The sequence below is a fragment of the Melospiza melodia genome, chromosome 3 (genome assembly GCF_035770615.1).
Source record: "Melospiza melodia melodia isolate bMelMel2 chromosome 3, bMelMel2.pri, whole genome shotgun sequence".
In the NCBI taxonomy this organism is placed as follows: Eukaryota; Metazoa; Chordata; class Aves; order Passeriformes; family Passerellidae; genus Melospiza; species Melospiza melodia.
Genome location: NC_086196.1, coordinates 25,713,412 through 25,731,914, shown reverse-complemented (window position 1 = coordinate 25,731,914; position 18,503 = coordinate 25,713,412). Strand labels below are relative to the sequence as shown.

The 18,503-nt window shown below is 38.0% G+C and overlaps 1 protein-coding gene across 1 annotated transcript in view; it reads left to right on the top strand.

Annotated features, from left to right (window-relative positions):
- The window catches only part of FRK (fyn related Src family tyrosine kinase), a 47,884-nt gene extending 33,484 nt beyond the window's left edge, over positions 1-14,400 (top strand). Inside the window, exons 5-8 of the mRNA XM_063151034.1 lie at positions 5,576-5,734; positions 9,446-9,631; positions 11,518-11,679; positions 13,536-14,400. Coding sequence (XP_063007104.1) covers positions 5,576-5,734; positions 9,446-9,631; positions 11,518-11,679; positions 13,536-13,729 — 701 coding nt within the window. The 3' untranslated portion in view covers positions 13,730-14,400. The remainder of the gene's footprint in view (positions 1-5,575; positions 5,735-9,445; positions 9,632-11,517; positions 11,680-13,535) is intronic.
- The last annotated feature ends 4,103 nt before the right edge of the window (positions 14,401-18,503 follow it).

The window sequence follows — 18,503 nt, the reverse complement described above, 5'->3', positions numbered from 1 at the left end:
GCTACAAGTGTAACACACTGTAAAATGCACCTCTCCTGTAGCTTGGCTCAAAGATCTAAATCTCTTGTCTTTACACTGGGGCGGGAGGGAGTGTATTTTAAACTACAGACTTTTCACTAAGCTGTTTTACAGTGTAGACTCTCTGGACATGCAAGCCATCAGAAAAACAGAGGAGTGTGTTAAACTCAAAGTGATCTGACAAATGTAAGGGGCTGAGATGGAAAGAGTTCTGCTGAAAAGGCTTTACCACCAGAGAAATTGTGAAATGGAACAATGCTCTTATTACCAAGCAGGAGCAGGTTGATCAAGGGTAATCACTTGGTGAACAATAGATAAGAGTATAATGCAATCAGATTGTCATAGATTTATAGGTCTTAAGGCCAGAAAGGATTTCTGTAACTTTGGGGTTTTCTGTTGAGCATTATTTTGCACTGTATATGTGTTCTAGACCATATGTAGTCGGAATACTTTACTGTTATATGCCATTACACATCATGCCTCTGCTGGGATTAGCATTTATATTTAATCAAAACACAGCTTGTTCTTGACTAAACAATAATGAGAAGTCCTCTAGTCCTAAGATGAAGGAACTGTAAGAATCTGCACCTAATTTCACATTTGAATTTTCCTGATGTCTTCTTTTTAACCCTTGCTATGTCTTCTTGTAATAAAATAAAAGCCTATTTGAATGTATTAGTTGTTCTTTCCATTCTTGTTTAACGAATTTTCAGTTGTCTTTAGAAAGGCTAAATGCAGTTTCTTGCTATATAGTGTCCTTCTCATTTCTCAAACAATTTTTTTTGTGGACCTAAACTAATCTCTAGCTATTGCTACTAAAAGGCTTAAAATCAATGATGCCAATGGCATCCTGGCCTGAATCAGCAATAGTGCGGTCAGGGAGACCAGGGTGGAGACCATTGTCCCTCTCTGCTCAGTGCTGGTGAGGTTACACCTCAAATCCTATGTCCAGAAAAAGAATTCTCCAGAACAAAAGCAAAACACCATAATCATAAAACCAAAGTAAACAATTTGCACACAATCCACCCCTTGTCCCTCTAGCACAATTACAACAACTGAAAATATTTGACATCATTCCATACTTTACTCTCAAATATCATTGTCAATGTCTTGCCCATTACTTCTCCTTATTCTTTTACAATCTGTTGATCAGTGTGGCTGTATACAGAAAGCAGAAGTAATTTGATGCTTTCATTCAGATAATTCTCTTATTTGTCCACTGTTTCACTTATCTCTGCTTTGGAGACATCTGTGACATTTTACCAGCCATAGCCATGAATGTGTGAATGAAAAAACAAAACGTAAGAGCATCTTTGCCTCTGACTTTTGAGCTGTTGACCCATAGTTTTCAAAGAGGTGCAGGGATCAGTAGACAGGAAAACAGTCTAGAAACCAGCAGTTACTATTTCTGGTTTTGGCTCTGCACAGCACTATCTTGATGCAGGTCCATGAACATGTCATTTCACATTTCTGTTTTTATTTCTTCACTGAGACACTGGATTTTTCTATTTAAGTGGAAATCATTGCAGCAGGGATTTGCACTTTGTCCTATGTTGAGTGTGATGGATTTTCTAGAACCTATTGTCTGGGCTAGCTTGCTTCTCCAGCTGTCAGCAAGTGAAGCAGACATCTATCATCACCAATTAATTGTATCTGATAAAGTTCCTTATGCCTGTTGAAGCTGACGCATACATTTGTCATTATCACATTGCAAAGCATCTCCCAAGCTTCTCTCTGCATGAAAAATGTCCAAGCATGCTTTTTTTTTCAGGAGGTTTTTCCAAAATAGTGTCTGGGTTGGTACTGTCAGTGGAGTTTTTCATAACATTTTCATTTCTCTAATTTTTCACATCCTTAATACATATGCAGTGTAAAAAGCTTTGCACTCAGGGAAGTACCCCAGTTTCCCTGAGAACAAAAGAGATTTTTTTATTCCATTTAATTCAGTATGTGGCCTTACACTGATATGTAAGTTTACTTCTCCATGGTGACAAAGCTGCTTGAGAACATCCAGAAACATAAATTATTCATCTGTTAATATGAATAGGCTATTTTAATTTCTTGTGTTGCCAAATTCTTAGTTTTTAAACTTTATTTCTTTATTACTCATAAAATTCTTCAGAAGATCATAGTTATATGCTTAATGAAGTCTCCACATAAATTAATTTCCTATAAACTTCAGTTAGAGGTCTAGGTTCTTTTGAAGCACAAGGATACTTTGAAGCAATTTGGGAAGGTTTATTGAAAAGTTGCAAACAAAGGGTCTTGTGACAGGTTTATCAAATATTTAAGGGCCATTTACATTTAGGCAAGTAGAATCTGGAAAATAACTAACCTTCCTCTCTAACTCATTTCCAGATTATCAGTGTTTATCTTAGAATGTGAAGCTTCCTCAGATCTAGAACAAAATATTTTCAAAGATAAGTTAATCAGAACTGATATATCTCTTTTAAGTATGCCTCAGTTAGAGGTGATTCCTGGCAAAGCAGCACAACAGAACATCTCAAAGGAAGAGGTTCTAACATTTTGTTCTGGAGAATGGCTTTGACATTTAGAAAAACATTTTTCATTCAAAAATCAGATTATCAAGACCATATTTTCTTCAGGTCCTAATAAATTTACTCCCAAACTGGTATCTTAGACAATAGAAACGTCCACTTGTTTCAATAAAGGCTTACGTTAACTGTTTTATGACCAAGTAGTTTCTATTTACAGTAACCTGCTCTTTATCTTGTGTTTACCACTAACAGGTGAAAATGTGTATTTCATTAAAAACATACATATTCAACTACAAGTTAAACCCCCCTCAGTTATTTGAAACTCCATTTGGCATGTGTTTCCTGCCTCAAAGGGATGTACTGTAAATTCTATGCCACTATTGTGACAGGCTTTATCCAACTAATTTGTAACAAGCATGTTTGGTTTCTTTTAGAGGCAGTTTTTAATTCAGTTTTTTTAATTCAGTTGCTGAAACATATTCTTAGGCAGAACACTTTTAAATTTTTTTCAGTTGTCATCCAATCTTCTTATGAAGTACAATATAAGATCTACAGGGCTGTGGGGGATTGGGGCACTGTCTGCTACTTGTGCTATTTAAAGATATAAACTAAGTAAAACTGAAGGTTACATATGCTCTGTAAAACATGCAGGAAATACTTATTGATCTTTTTCTGGTTTGTTATCATTATTGTCACTGTTATTTGCTTTTACAGTGTAGAAAAAGATTTGCAGCTATTCAGCTAATGGAAAACTTCCTTCTTGATCAATTTATTGAAAGTTGTCATATCTGAAAAACATGTTGCTTGGTTTCAGTTTATTGGGAGAAGTTTATAGCATGATTAAATTGAGAAATTCCTTGTAGGCAAACTTTGATGGTGGGAACAAATCAGACTGTCAAATTCTATGGTGTGAAGAAATCCTGTATAATGATCCATAGAGGTCCGTGATTTGGTAGACCCTAAGTGAGCAAGTAGTTCATCGTTTTTAGAATCAACTTGTCAAATCTTGGCACTGATGCTAAATCATAATTCACACTGATGCATTTGCTTCTGGAGGCAGAATGCTTCTCACCATGCAGCTGTAGATTTTTGGTTGATTTTTATGACAAAGCATATATCTTGAAACAAGTAAGCAAATGGGGTAAATTTTTAAATAAATATCAAAGTGAGTCCAAACCCTATAAAGACAACCTTATAAATTATTTTTTTAAATCTAGAATTGGTGGAAAGTTTGAGTAAATCTGTAAAGATTGTGCTGTTCTAAACAAGAAAAGGATGTAGAGTAATCACAGATATTTTGGGTTTTCTCCCTGTCTCAATCTCTGCTTTATCCAGACCAGGTGTGATCATTTACTCTTTGTGAAGGCCCCCACTTTCCTCTGACAGTGAGTAAAGAAAATGAGTGTAGCTTGTACCTGTTGAGGAGATGCATTATTGGCTGCTTGCCATTTATTGATGGAAATCCAAATACTTTGACCACTCCTCCTAATGACATCCTATGAAGTCTCACCAAATTGGGCAATATGGGATTGCCAAGGGAAGTATGAGGAAAAGGAAGTGAGGAGTACCTGTTCCTTGCAATGTAATCTTCGCATTCCCAAGCAGCAATGTCAAGTGGCTCTTTTTTCATAAAGTCTATGTCAGGAGCATTTCTGAATCTTTCCTCTTGTATTGATGCGAGGATAAGAAATCACACATCATTCCTATGTTTTGGGAAATAGGCTGGGGCATTTTTCAGGAGGTGGCATTTAAGGTAGATGTTGGGTGAACAGGCTGATTTTCTAGTCCTTTTTGTAGAACAGAGTATCGGTTGGAATTTTATTGCTGAGCCATTTAACATCCTCCAAGAGTTTCACTTAATTTAAACATCCATGTTTGGAACACAATCAAACTCCCAAATGAACCTTATAGATTACCTAGTATTAAGAAAAACAACCATAAAGACTCTTATTCTTGCAGCCTTGGTTTCTCAAATTATTTAGCCTGCTTGCTGAGTAAGATGAGTTTGTTTTTAAACACGGCATAGAGCAGAATAAGTTGGATAACTAGATATTTTCCTCTCCAATCTTAACTGCAATATTTTCTTAATTAAAGTATTTTGATTTGGGAGGAAGGAGACATGTGAGTAGTTAAATAATTTCACATTTGCATGTACAAGCGTTTTGAAGGAGATGTTATTCACCAGCTTCCTCAAACACCTGACAATATCTGATCACTACTGGATCATTATCTAGAAAGCTTTGATTTTTTATTTGTTCATGTTTTCCTAATCAATCCCCTATTCAGGATACATGACCTTTAATTCTACATTTGCTATGACTTTGGCTTCCTGTGCCACTTCTGACTGCTTCTTTGACATAGTTTCTGCATTGGTTCACTATATATATGAAAAGAACTAGAGATGTTATGATCTTAAGTAACACTTAAAAAGTTGGTGTCATTTGCTGCTAAGACACTTTGGCATTTAAGGGATTGTAAAATTAATGTTACATCTGTGCATACATTGGTATTTCTGATAGGGTTGCTATTGCATGATCATTATAAATAGTTATTTGTTTTTGTATATATAAAATGCACACACCATCTCTGCATATGCTAAACTGATTTCAGTGCTTTCAGGCTTTAATTGGTGAAGCTTAAAATATAGTGCAACAAATTTTTGTTGCAGCACTATTTTTCTCTCAGAAATTTTGTGTTCATTACCTAGACACTCTCACTTCAGTTTCTGATCCTTTCATTAACCAGTTGTTTGTTTAAAATGTATCCCTTAACATTCTAGCCTTGCTTTTTTTTCCTGTTTGGGGCAGTCCTGGGGGTGGTTGATTTTAGCCTTTATATTTCTGGTGGCTGGGATACATATGTTCTCTGTCCCTACACAACTGGCATGTTTCACTCATTAAATGTTTGTTTCAGCTGCACTGTCTGTTTTCTGTGGGAACTGTGAAGATTTGAGATGTTAATGTACTTTCAAAACCAGAAAACAATATCAGTTACTCCCTTAAGATTGCTGGTAGAAAGCCCTTTAATAACCTCGGTTTTGTTATATGCTGTTGTTTCAGGTTCAATGGATCCAAAAGACTTTCTGAGGGAAGCACAAATAATGAAGAACTTGAGACATCCAAAGCTTATACAGCTTTATGCTGTCTGCACTTTGGAGGACCCAATTTATATTATTACTGAGCTGATGAGATATGGAAGTCTTTTAGAATACCTTAAAAGTAAGCAAATGACTCTAAACTCATTTTAAGGGTGCTGCAGTTTAGTAAATACACTAACATAAAAGATAGGAGTACAACATCCTAGTTTAATGTAAAAGCTGCATTATTTGTCATGTGTGGGGGTGAGAAAAGCAGAAAGGTTTATGAATTTTTGACAACCAAAATATTTTAAAAGTAGGAAGGAATCACATCCACAGTCTGATTCTTGCCTTATAATGGCTCATATTTTTTCATCCAGTTCTAGGAGTAGATGGGAACATACACAAAGGAATAAAAATATAAGTATCCAGAAGGATAGGTCATCATATTTGACATGAAATAGAAGCACTTCCACAAAATGTACTTAACAGCTTTGAAAACTATTACTAGTCAGGGATAGCTTTTCACTACAAATTTGTCCCTTGCCTATCTCATCAGGGCTTTTATCTCAGTAGCACTTCAAAGTGCTCTTTTGAAGGCAAATAATAATTAAAAATAAAATTGTACAGCCTGGAACCGACTAGCATAATGATTGCACTTTTAAGCTCACTCCTGTTATTGGGAAATTCTTGATTCTAGTGTTGCTACCCATTTTCAGTTTAGCAGATGTCTGTGATATGCTAAATGTCTTTAAAGCTGTAATGATTTCTTGAAGACAAAATGTTTGCCACGGTGGTCATGCTGAATTTCTTCTCTGTTTACAGCCCATAAAGCAAAGCCCTGTGTAATACCACAGACAGCATTTGCCATGACACATGCCTTCCCCCATCTTCTCTGCGGAACCATTTTTAAATGAGAGTCTGTCCATGCACAATTACAGCTAAAGAAATCTCTGACACAGAGACAGCCCTACCAGGAGCTGCCCACAACGGGTCTGCCATGACCTTGGGCCAGATCATCCACAGTTCTGTAGGCATTTGCTGGCCAGAGGTAGCAAGGCACAAATTTCCTTCAAATCCTCATCTTTGGTGCCTTTGTGTGTAGATTGCAGCTTATCTGATTGAAAGAGCCTGGCGCATCAGGAAATGATTGCTGTGCATGGAAACATTTATTGCACTGTAGAAACAGCTCTGAGAAAGGCAGGATGAGTCACAGCTGTTGCAGAGGTGAAAATTGGCCTATTAGTGTGCATAGAGTAAACATGTCCAGAGCACTTCAGTGCTGCAGCCTCTGTGTGGATCAGCTGCCAGCATGAGCACAGCACTTTGCTCCTTGCCTAAGTGCCTGCTCTTCATCAGAGGTTGTGGAAAGTCAGCTGGTTTCCATGCAGCCACCAAGACATCCATAAAAATGCCCAGTTGAAACCCAGTCTAGTGGTATCCCTCCTTGTCTGATGGCAAATGCACAGGGAGGTGCACAGAACTAAGAGGTGGAGGCAGAGATCCAAGAGTTTTGATAGGTATTGTGGTCAAAGTCATTGCTGTCAGTGAGACTAGTAAGGAAAGAGATTTGAAGCTCATATAGAGCTCTGTGGCTGGAAGTGATCTATATCAGCTGGAGTGCATAGCTCCTGGTAAGTTTTCTTGAGATTCAGCCTCTGCAGGAAACAGGAAAATATTTTCAGAAGGCTTCTGTCTCTGTGTGCACTATGGGTAAATAAAGCGAACTAGAGTGGAGGAAAGTCCAGAGATACTCTTTGTTCCTATTCCCCTCCTAGAACAGTATGGTATGCTTTTCCAGCTTTAAAAGTCCCTAATATTTTATTCACAGTTACTATCACATTTCCCCATAATGACAGCTACTTAATAATGATGGACATGGGAATTCCCTGTGCACACTGTAAATGTACTTTGGGAGAGTTCTTGATGAGCACTGCTATGCAGAGTTATTGAGCTGCCACCAGTATGAGAAAAATGCACCTGAAAACTTTTCTTTGTTATTGGAAGTGAATGAGATTGTCATAAATGTATGACTGCTTTTATCAATTCTGATGGGCCTAGGGCTTGTTCTGGCAGGTATGCAGTCTTGAAATTCAGTGAATTATTGTGGAGGCAATGCCCTCACTGGAGAAAGTGCTGCTTATTTATTTTTCTCTTTTTTATTGTCAGATATCTGTCAATGAGAATATTTTCCTGTCTTTTCTATATGAGCGATTATGATAGATTGCTTAGAACGGGGTGCAGACCCCAAGACTTCTTTAATATTTTCTCTAATAAATTTTTCATATGAGGTTGAGGGTTTTGTCAAAAAATATTAGTAAAAAAGGACATGGAGGTGCTACATTTTCTTGATCAGTTAAAGAATAATCCATGGGATTATTTATAAATTTATAAATTCAGCAGTGTGCCTGATTTTGAGTGTGAAAGTTATTTAAACATATCTATATCTATAGCTAGCTAGCTAGATATAAACTTAGAGTAGCCTTCCACTACCTAATGGGAGCCTATAAGAGAGCTGGAGAGGGACTTTTTACAAAGCCAGGTAGTGACAGGACAAGGGGGAATGGCTTTAAATGGAAATGTGGTAAGTTTACATTAGTGGGATGAAAAAGTTCCATCAAATAAAATGCCAGAACTGGAGAAGGCTATTTAAAACAGTACTAAGACATGCTATCACTGTAAATCAATTTAAAATAATTGAGAGAAAACTGCCAGCTATGAAAGTTTTATTCCTCTAACACAGAGGCAGTAAGTAAAAGTCACCAAGCTGATGACAGAGAGCTGCCAATAAGCCTAGCAGCAAGGATTCAGCTTTTTGATATCAAGGCTCTGAAACAAAGTTGAAATTGTTTAGAGTGTTAGAGGCTACAGAGGTAGAAAGCCATGCTTCAGTGCTGCAGCATTTGGGATTGTGTGAATTGGTCCTTGAATGTAATATTGATTTGGCTTACAATCAATTGCCTCCTGGTTTAAATTCTTTGCATTGAGAAGGTTGGTTAGCTGTTCCCAAAATGCCACAAATTTGGACTCTAATTTTGTTATACCACAATTAATATTTTTTTTGTTTGTTACCCATTTTACAATTTTTGGCTGCAGTTTTTAATGGCCTGAGACTCCTTAATTTGTAGAGGCAAGTTGCTCAGCTCAAAGTTCTTCTACTGTCTTGTTTGAACAATGATCTTCAATTGCCAAATCTCAATTTCTGGAATTTGGTGGTGGGAATGACATGCACATTGCTTCAAAGAGTTCTACTGGAGAAGGAGGCAGCTTGAAATCATCTCAAGGAGTCCTACTCCTGAGTAGCAACAACAGAGATAACAGCATGAAGCAGTCAAGTGGACTGGAAAGTGAAAATTAGTTATACTTGACAGCAGATGGTATTTTTCCTAGTCAGAATCATTGGAGAACAGGGAACAAGGACAATTTTGTGATTTTCCATCTTTAGTCAGCTCTAGCTACAACCACTGGGTACGGACATAAACTCTTACTCACAGTTCAGAACAGTTTTATGAACCCTTAATATCAGAAAGATGCATACTATGTTACTATCAGTAGATAAAAGATTTTCTTTTTGGACTGCATCAGCAGCTCCTTCCTGGCCTTGATTAACTCTTGCATGTACTATCTACTGTTTTAGAGAAGATGGGACAAGCATTGTTGCTCAGTTATTGGGAAATAATTAATGTAATTCAGTAATCTCTGTCATTTGGCTGGGCTGTTACCTTATTGTATTGCATGATTTGGTTTATTTGTGTTGGCTTTTTTGAACCAGGCAGGTTTTCAGTTATTTATGTCTGAAATCAGCATCTTGTTGATGTTCTTACATTGTTCTTGTAATCTCCTTTTTAAACAGAAGATGGAGGCTCTCAAATCTCCCTGACACATCAAATAGACATGGCTGCTCAGGTAGCTTCTGGGATGGCATACCTTGAATCTCAGAACTATATCCATCGGGATCTGGCAGCCAGGAATGTTCTTGTTGGTGAGCACAATGTTTACAAAGTGGCAGACTTCGGACTTGCAAGAGTTTTTAAGGTAGGTTTTGAGAGGCTTAATTGTCCCAGCTTTTAACTCTGGAGAATAAGGTGGCAGAGGCCAACTAAAGAATGAATTGATGGGTTAAGACAAAGGCAAGCCCAGGGAGAAAAGGACCTACGACATGTTCACTTGTATCTTCTACCTGCATTATCCCATGTGAGGTCAGAAGTTGTCCTGTGCCTTTGCGTCAGCCTGAAGAATCTTGGTGTCTGCTTCCCTCCCAGCCACCCAGGAAGGATCCTGGCAATACCCAGCTTTATCCACAGTGTTTGCAACATGGAGAGGACTGATGGAAAGATTGTACACCTGGGCCTGTAAGGCAAGGCATATAAAAATGTATTGACATATATTCTCTCCTTGTTCACTTCCTCACTGCCTCCATGGTGCTTGTGATCACGGGTAGTAATCATAAAAGGACCTTATTCCTGTCCACAGCTTACAGCAACATTTGTAAAGTGAGCTCTCAGAGCTTTACTTCTGATGCAAATTCTTTGCCACTGCACTGTTTTGGTTTTTTTCTCTAGTCCTTGAAGGCAGAGAATGCCAAGGGTCACCAGCTAAAGCATCCCTTTGGAAGAGCTGTGGTTTAGAAATGAGATTTCCTACCTCTGAAAATTATTTAATCAGTGTTGGAAAGATTTATTTTGCTATATTTTATGGATTTCAATATGAAATCCATAATTTCTGAGGCTGTGCTTGGATTTTATTATTTATTTATGTTCTTGCACTGAGAAGGAAAAACAGAGAAAAAGGTCTTCTACTTCTCATTTTGTTTTTCCATTCCGACAGCAGAAATTGAAGTTTATAACAGAATTTGATTTATTACATACTGAAATATAGAATAATGGCTTAAAAAAGGCATCAAGGGACTTTGAAAAGTCTTTTAATTTAATTTTGACTGTTCTAAATATGCATAAGTTCATATTACAAGTTCTTTAACATAAAAAATATATATTTTTAAATGAACAATGCTCATAATGCATATGTTTCTTATTTCTAAAGATTAGTGTTATGGTCAAGATACCAGCTGTATAAGTATAGAGATATAAGTCAATAACAACCAGTATTTTCAAAACCGTCGAGCATTGCAGCTGGGAAATATGTATTCAGTATTTAAACAATCAAAGAAGCAAAATCTGGTATATGTACATCTGGATTTACATGTGAAAAACTTGACTGAGGCTTTAGGTGTGACTTATGTATACTAAATTATGTGTAGGAATTAAAGAGAGAAGAAATGTTCACAAAATTTAGATGTCCTTGTGATAAACCTTTAAGGACATGATTCTACAAACTGGCAACTCAACAGTTTTTTTGTTTCTTTCACCTACACTTTACATTAATTAGCTCAGGGGAAACGAATATGTTAATTTGGATCAGTCAGAGTTTATTCTTTCTTCCCCAAAAGAAGCTTAAGCCACTGTTATCAAAGTCAATGACCCTTCAACATCACAATAAATCACAGAAGAAATCTTCTGAAGTTCATTAGCTCTTGCTCTAGCCTTCTCTCTTTACTCTAGACATGGAGACATTTGGTCTCTAGTGTCAGCAGGATGCTTAAAACTGCCACTCTTGACAGACTTTTGAAATCTTGCATGCCAGGTCCAGAATTCACAGCAGCAAGTCATAATTAATCAGGAGCCACTCCAATGGTGTGTGCTTGCTTGAAATGATAAATGCCTTAGAAAAGCCTCTGATGAAGCCTCTGCACTTTTCAACTGCAAAGCTGAATCCAATGGTAGACTTCAGAAAATGGGTACCTACCTGAAAAACAAGAGTTTGGTTAAAAGATAAGATTAAGCACATGCTGAGTTTAGTCAGATGCTTAAGTGGTTTGCTGAAGCAGGTCTGAAACCAGGCTTGTTTTGTTTTACCCATGATAGGTAGAAAATGAAAAAATATATGAAGCTAGGGCTGAAACAAAACTCCCAGTGAAATGGACAGCCCCGGAGGCAATCCGCTACAACAGATTCAGCGTTAAATCAGATGTCTGGTCCTTTGGGATACTTCTGTTTGAAATAATCACCTACGGGCAGATGCCTTATCATGGTAAGTACTTTTACCTAAAGAAATTATGTCTAATTTTTATCTTGATTTCAGAATAACACAAAAAAGAAGGTTGAATACCTGTACCATGGGCAAGTTAAAGGGTTAAAATTTTAAAGAGAGGAAGAAGGTTGTTGAGATGAGGTCCATTTAGTGGGGCAGACCTTCTGGCTTCCCTGGGCCTCCTGGCAGCTTTGCAAAAGCTGTGGTTAGCACACATTCAAGCTTCCTCTTGATGGAATCAATCTGCACTGCAGAGGCACCTAAGCCAGCTGGCTATTTTCCTCCATCATCAGATCAAAGATGCCAATTCTTGGAATGTGAAAAAGGGAAGAAATAAAGGAAGGGTTTTTTTGTTTCCCAACCTGTCCTTTTTGAATTTTTTTTTAGTATATCCCATGGAAGAGTAGATTATGTGTGAAGTGCTGAACAAGCACTTCAGAAAGAAGGTGTCTGAAAAATAAATTAGGGTGCTTTTACCCCCCTCCCTCATGTATGATTGTTGCAGTGAAAAGTCTTCATAAAGGAAAGGATCACAAGTATTAAATAATTAGGAAATAAAATGTCACCAATCTCAAAAGTAGATATAGTAGTCTGAGAGCAGCTACTATTTCTAGTACTGTGAGAAATGCTCAAGGAACTGTGGCTCCAATAACACAAGATATCAGTGAGATGATTGACTGTGACTCATTTTGTGCTGGTGAATAGAACACAAGGGAAGAACTAAAGCAAAAAAAAGTTATGTTGTCTGTACAGGCCTGAGGGGTGGTGCGTTTGCCATAAACTGCATTTCACAGGGTCCCAAACTGATATTTTCTGTAAAAGGAAAAATTGATTTTGCTTTTTGATTCCCACCCTCACCTCCTGCGAAATTGTTCTGAAGAAAAAAAAGCAAAGCAAAATATCCTGAAGTCTTATATAAACTATAGTCGTGTACATATGGACACACGCACAGATAAATAAATCATTTTAGTATAAAAAATATGTAACACCATAGCTCTGGATATTGTCTGAAAACTCATTCAGTTTTACCCCTTTGCAAAGGCATCTGTATCTTAAGAGTATAAAATGTCATTTTACTATTTTATTACTTGGTACTACTTTCAGGAGTTTGTTCTCAGTAATCAGTTAGAAGAGTTTATGTTGATTTGTGCTGGCAGTGGATAATGTGCGGAGGAAGCACCATCAGAGATCTAGGGAAAAGAAATTAACACAATACAAGATTTAATTTAAAGAGTAAAAAATTGGAAGAGAACAGGACAGTAGTCTTAATATATAAAGGTATAGCAAAGATGGGGAAATTAATGGTTTCTTCTCTATGGAGTAGAGGGGATAACATTGCCCAGCTGCCCTTGTGGAAATAGGGCTGATTTTAGGGAAAATGTTTCTAAATGTGAGGAAAATTCAGCAGCAGATCAAGTTTTCTTAGGAGATTTTATAGTCACTGAGACTAGAGGCATTTAGAAACTATTCAAGCTAAATAGATGTCTGATAAATTTTGACAAAACCAAATGGTGGATGAAATGCCTCACATGCAGACAAACTTATTTGTGATGCCTTGCAGCTGGCACAGTCAGGGTGAGGTGGTGGGGAAATGCTGGAGTTGGTTTTTAATTGCTGGTAAACATTAAGAGATGAGGCTCTGTCCCTGGCATCGTTCGAGGCGAGGCTGGAAGGGCTTTGAGTAACCTGTTCTAGCGTAAGGTGTCCCTGCTCAGGGCAGGGGCTTTGAACCCGGTGGTCTTTAGGGTCCTTCCCAACCCAAACCATTCTGTGGTGATTCTGTGCTGAAGAGAAAGGAACACACAGCACCCAGAAGCAGATCCTGAGTAGCCTGATGAACTCCTTTTGGCCTGCAGGTATGCCAGGACACCAGGTGATCCAGCTGCTGGACAATGGGTACAGACTTCCTCAGCCAGAGACGTGCCCAGCGCTGCTCTACAGGATGATGGAGAAGTGCTGGAATGCAGAGCCCGATGAGCGGCCCACCTTTGACTCCCTCAGTGACCAGCTGGAGAACTACTTCAACAACGAGCTCTATTCCTTTACCTAGGCCCAGGCCATGGGACATGAGCCCTCAGGATGCTCCTGAAGGACATGTCCTAGCCAACGTGGCTAACAGAGGCTGTGGAGTCAGCCTAACCCCAGGTGTGGGGTTATTTGGGGGTGCTGAAGAATCCTGGTATACTTCATTCCCTCCCTGATCTTCAAAGACCCTTAAATTTTTTGCTGCTGGCATGTGTTTTGCAAGACAAAGCATCAGGAAGCTGGAGGGTGGATGTTTCTAAAATTTAGTCTTCTATTTATTTTAAAACAACATGTTGAAAGAACAAACAATTGAAATTATTCTAGCTAACTATTGTAGCTTTTTGTAATTTCTTTATTGGAATAATTATTTACTGTTAGACTTTTCATTCCTATCAGTTTGTTCTCAGGAAGGAATGTGATGGCTCTACACAGCAGGATCTGTGCTCTCAGAGTCCTTTCATTGTAAAAAATAATAAAAGTAATCCTGTGACTGATGGCTCTGATTTGTCAGAATCCAAATTAATTGCCTTGCTTGGAATTGAAGTACATGTGCTTTTGCTATATCTGAAAATAATGGGAGACATTCATGGGAGAAAAGGAATTATTTTGTTTTGTAGATGCACAGGCTGATCTTTTTTATATTTTGCCTACTGTACTCCTTTTACAAGAATAAACAAAATTATTATTTTGAATTATTATTAGAAGTTGTTTGTTCTTAGGATTGTTAAATATCTATGAGTTATTGTCCATTGAACTGTGAAGGTTTATTTTATGGCTCTTAATTTTAGAGATATTGGATGAAAGGATATTTTAACATGAACTCAAGACTGTCTCAGTGTTTCAGAGTGACAGTCTTTTCAATACTGCTTCCCCAAATCACAAACCCTCTCCAGCAGGGCAAGTCTAGGTATTTTGCAGAGTAATTAGTAATCTTTTCTTCTACTTTCTTCAGGTTCAACTTTAATACAGGAGATTTAAGTAACAGATGATCCATTTTATTTTGTTCAATGGAGAAATGGAGCCCAGGTGCTTCTTCCAGCACTCTGTATAGCTGGCTATAGATATTAATTTTTTTTACCCTTTCCCTAACCACGGTAGCAGTTCTGCTAAAATCTGGTATCACTGTGACAGTTTTATTTTCTCAGTTGTGAGGCTTACAGAACCAAGTTTTAATTATTTACTTATGATTCATCAGTTAATTATTTAACAATATAATTCAGGAATTAAGAGCTGTATTGTGTTGACATAGTGTGAGGTCAATACAAGTGTGCTACCATTTTCCTCTGATATCAGTAAGATCCATTACTGGATCTCGGTGGCTTTTATTACATCTTTTCCATATGATTATCTTCACTTTATATTTCAAATCTATTCATCATATTTGCTTGCCTTGCTTCTAATTTTTAATTTCCTTTCCCCCTCCTCTTACTTAGGAAGGTAGCACACTGCTCATTTCTTTCATACACACCTCTTAAGTACTCATTATTCAAAAGCCCTTTCCTTATTTATAATTTTTCTCCTCTTTCTATCTCACTACAGTGGCTTTCTAACACTGTGTATAAGTTCAACTTAATTTTCTGTGCAGTGTTTCTCTCTACTAATCCTCTTTATACTAATTAAATTTGTAAAGCATAACACAGCAATAATTAATTAGCTGTCATAGCATCCATGTGATTTTTGGAAAGTAATCATCCACTCTGAAAGGAGAAGAGGTTGAATGGCTTTGCCAAACCCGTCTGATAAGAATTGGCATGGAAGAGCCTGGGAGATTCCAAGTCAAAGTCTCCTGCTGTCCTCCATCCATGCTTGTTTTGAGACTTGTGCTAACTTCTGGCTCATGGCCTCAGCAAGATATTATTTATGATTATCAAACTTCCATCAATCCATGCATCTCTTGTCTACTAGGAGCTGTGTTTAACACTGTTACAGTATGAGGTTAACCAAGCCCACAGAGTGGGTTTATGTAATAATAATTGGAATGCTCTTATGTGGAAAGATCTCTGCATCAAACTTGTGATCTTCCTGTTTAAGCAGTATTTCTAACATGATTTTTCAGACTTATGACATCAAGGATGTTGCAAATAAAAGCTGAGTTTGACCAATAAAAAAAAGCCCAAAAAAACAAAAAAACCCACCAAAAAACCCCAACAAACCAAACCCCAAAACTGCTGCTAAAAGATCAGCCTAGATGTGTGCATTTCAAAGGAGACAAGCTGCTAGGAAAAAAAAATTGACAGCTAGGAAATGGGAAAGTTTTCAGGGTTCCAAATTACACTAATTTGGTCCAAGCTGCTCTGTGCTGGCCTCTGCCCTTGGGTGAAAGTCAACAGGATATTGCAGAACTCCACTGAAGTGACATCAGTAATTCTGAAGAAATCCCACCTGTACAATGAATATATTCTGAAACCAACGTTAAAGGAGCAGAAAGTCTGTTTGTCCAGCTAAAGTGACTTTGTCTCCTTAATTTCTCCTATAGTCAAAGGAGAGAGAGGCTCCTCGAGATGGTGAATCAGTGCCCCAAAACTTCATTTTTCCTCTGAACACCCTTGGCAGGGTTCTCTGTGGTTGCTGCTGTGAAGGAATCTGGCAGAGATGAGACCCTTCACTGAGGAGGGTGTTTAATAATCCACCTGCTGCAAAATGCAATCAGCTGTTTCAAGCTCCCTCTACCAAGTGTGGCCTCAGGAGCCACCTGAGGCTGAAAGGAGCAGAAGCTGCAAGTGAGCTGCACCCTGCTGCGCTGTGTGAGGAGCAGGCAGCTGCATGTGATGGCCTCCAGGTGATGCAGCCTGCCACACTGGGCTGTTGCTGGCAGGCACCTTTCCCTGCTCTTGTATCCTGCCACTCTTTCTCTTTGCGTGATTGCACAGCCACAGCTGCTTAATGGAGTTTGGGTCTGCCAGCTGCCTCTCCTGTGTGCTGGCCCAGGGTGGGAGACCTGCAGTGCTGTCTGAAAAGCAGCAGGTAGCTTCACTTTGGTGTGTCTCATTTTAGGCACTACAGCAAGTAAATTAATTTTGCGTTTGTCTTTGAGGCAGCCCGTGCATGTCTGTCCTCCCCAAGATGCACTGTAGGTGAAAAGGTGTGGTGAATCTTTGACTTCCAAACCTGAGCTCTGTTTCCATCTCCCTGCTATGTGTCCTGAGCCCAGTGCACTTTCTTTTCACAGCAAATTGAAAAGCAAGGAAAAGCAGAAAAAGAGTCTGTTCATTTTTCTCTTGCTCTAATTACACTAAATTTGGTGCCTGGTAGAGTTCCTTTGCCTCTCTGAACAATCCAGTGGAGGCCAAGCTTGGGAAGCATAGGTGCTGCTCTGAGATCCATTGGTTTCTTTTTCCAGCCTAATCCATGCACTTGCAATCACTCCCTCATTTTGCCTGTCTGGAAACTGCTGCCATACAAGGGAAACACTTCCATTCTAATATGAGGTCCAATTTTGGATTTTTGTTTTTCCTTGGGCTAGCAGGGAAAAAAGGGAGACAAAATCGCTAAATGCAACAGAATCAGTAAAGCTCTGGAAATAAAAAGTAATAGGGAAAATTAATAATTGGTTTTCAGCTCTTTCCATATATTTGCAGTTGAATGGATCCATTATTAAGAAAGACTGGAGGAAGAAGGCAGCAAGAGTGATAAACCTTCACAGAGTTCAATTTGCTTACAGGCAATGCAACAAGCAAAACTGTACCTTTCCAAGCCCATTTCCATTTCATGATAATTTTATTTATGTGACAGATAACAATTACAGTCAGAAGTCTTTTCTATGACTTGTTTTAAATTAAACCTCAAGGTTATCATTTCCAGTTATAGTGCACAGCAAGATAGGTTTAACAGATCTCATTCTATTCTTGAGGCCTTTTATGTTCAAGGCTCTGCTAGAACTGTCTATTGCACTTGTTTTTACCTGATGGATCATGGAGGGAAAATAATGGATTCAGTTATGACAAACAGTAATAGTTTTTTTTTTTTTTTAACTGACATAAATTTCTATGTTTAGATAGAATAAAAGGATCAGGAAGAGATAAGTTGAATTTTCTACAATAGACTGGTTCTTGTGAAATTCACTTCACATAAATTGTACTGAGATGTCTTTTATGTAATGTTTTATTTATGTAATTCAGTTATTCTTTGACAACTAAATCATTTTATGTGGTTTTACAAATGATAACTTAAAAATGTCCAGCCATAAAGAAAGAACCTCTATTTTTCTTAAACTCTCCATTCCTCAGAAAGTTATGGAACAATGCAATTGAGAAGTAAGTATTAGAGAGTCCCTGGTGTTTATTTTTTGCTTCTATTGAAGAACTCATTTCACTTAATCTGCACTCAACAACATATGCAGGGGTATTAAGCATGATAGGGTAAGAGGGAACCTTGTGTCTCTCATACTGCTTTCTTTTATTGTCCATTGTATGCCATACTTGCTCTCCAAATTACTTGACTATGAGCATAAATTTTCTTTGTGTATTTTTGTAACTTATAGCAAACAAAAAACGAAACCAGTCGAGTGCATTATTTTTGTGGTGGTTCAGATTCAACAAATTATCAGCACAGAGAAATGGAGGACATTACTTATTCAAGTGATTGCTCCTTGTGCTTTCTCTCCCACATGCTTCTGTTTCATGACTTTAAAAATTGCTGTGGCAACACATCCCCTCAGTGCCTCCCAGCCATTGTGACTGGTCAGCTACTTGTAGTGTGTGGATCTTGGAGCAAGTAAAAATGCTGCATGCAGGAGCTGCCCCACTGCGCTTGAAGGGGTGTAAGTGTCTGGTATATTTTTATGGAAATCTTGGTAGCTT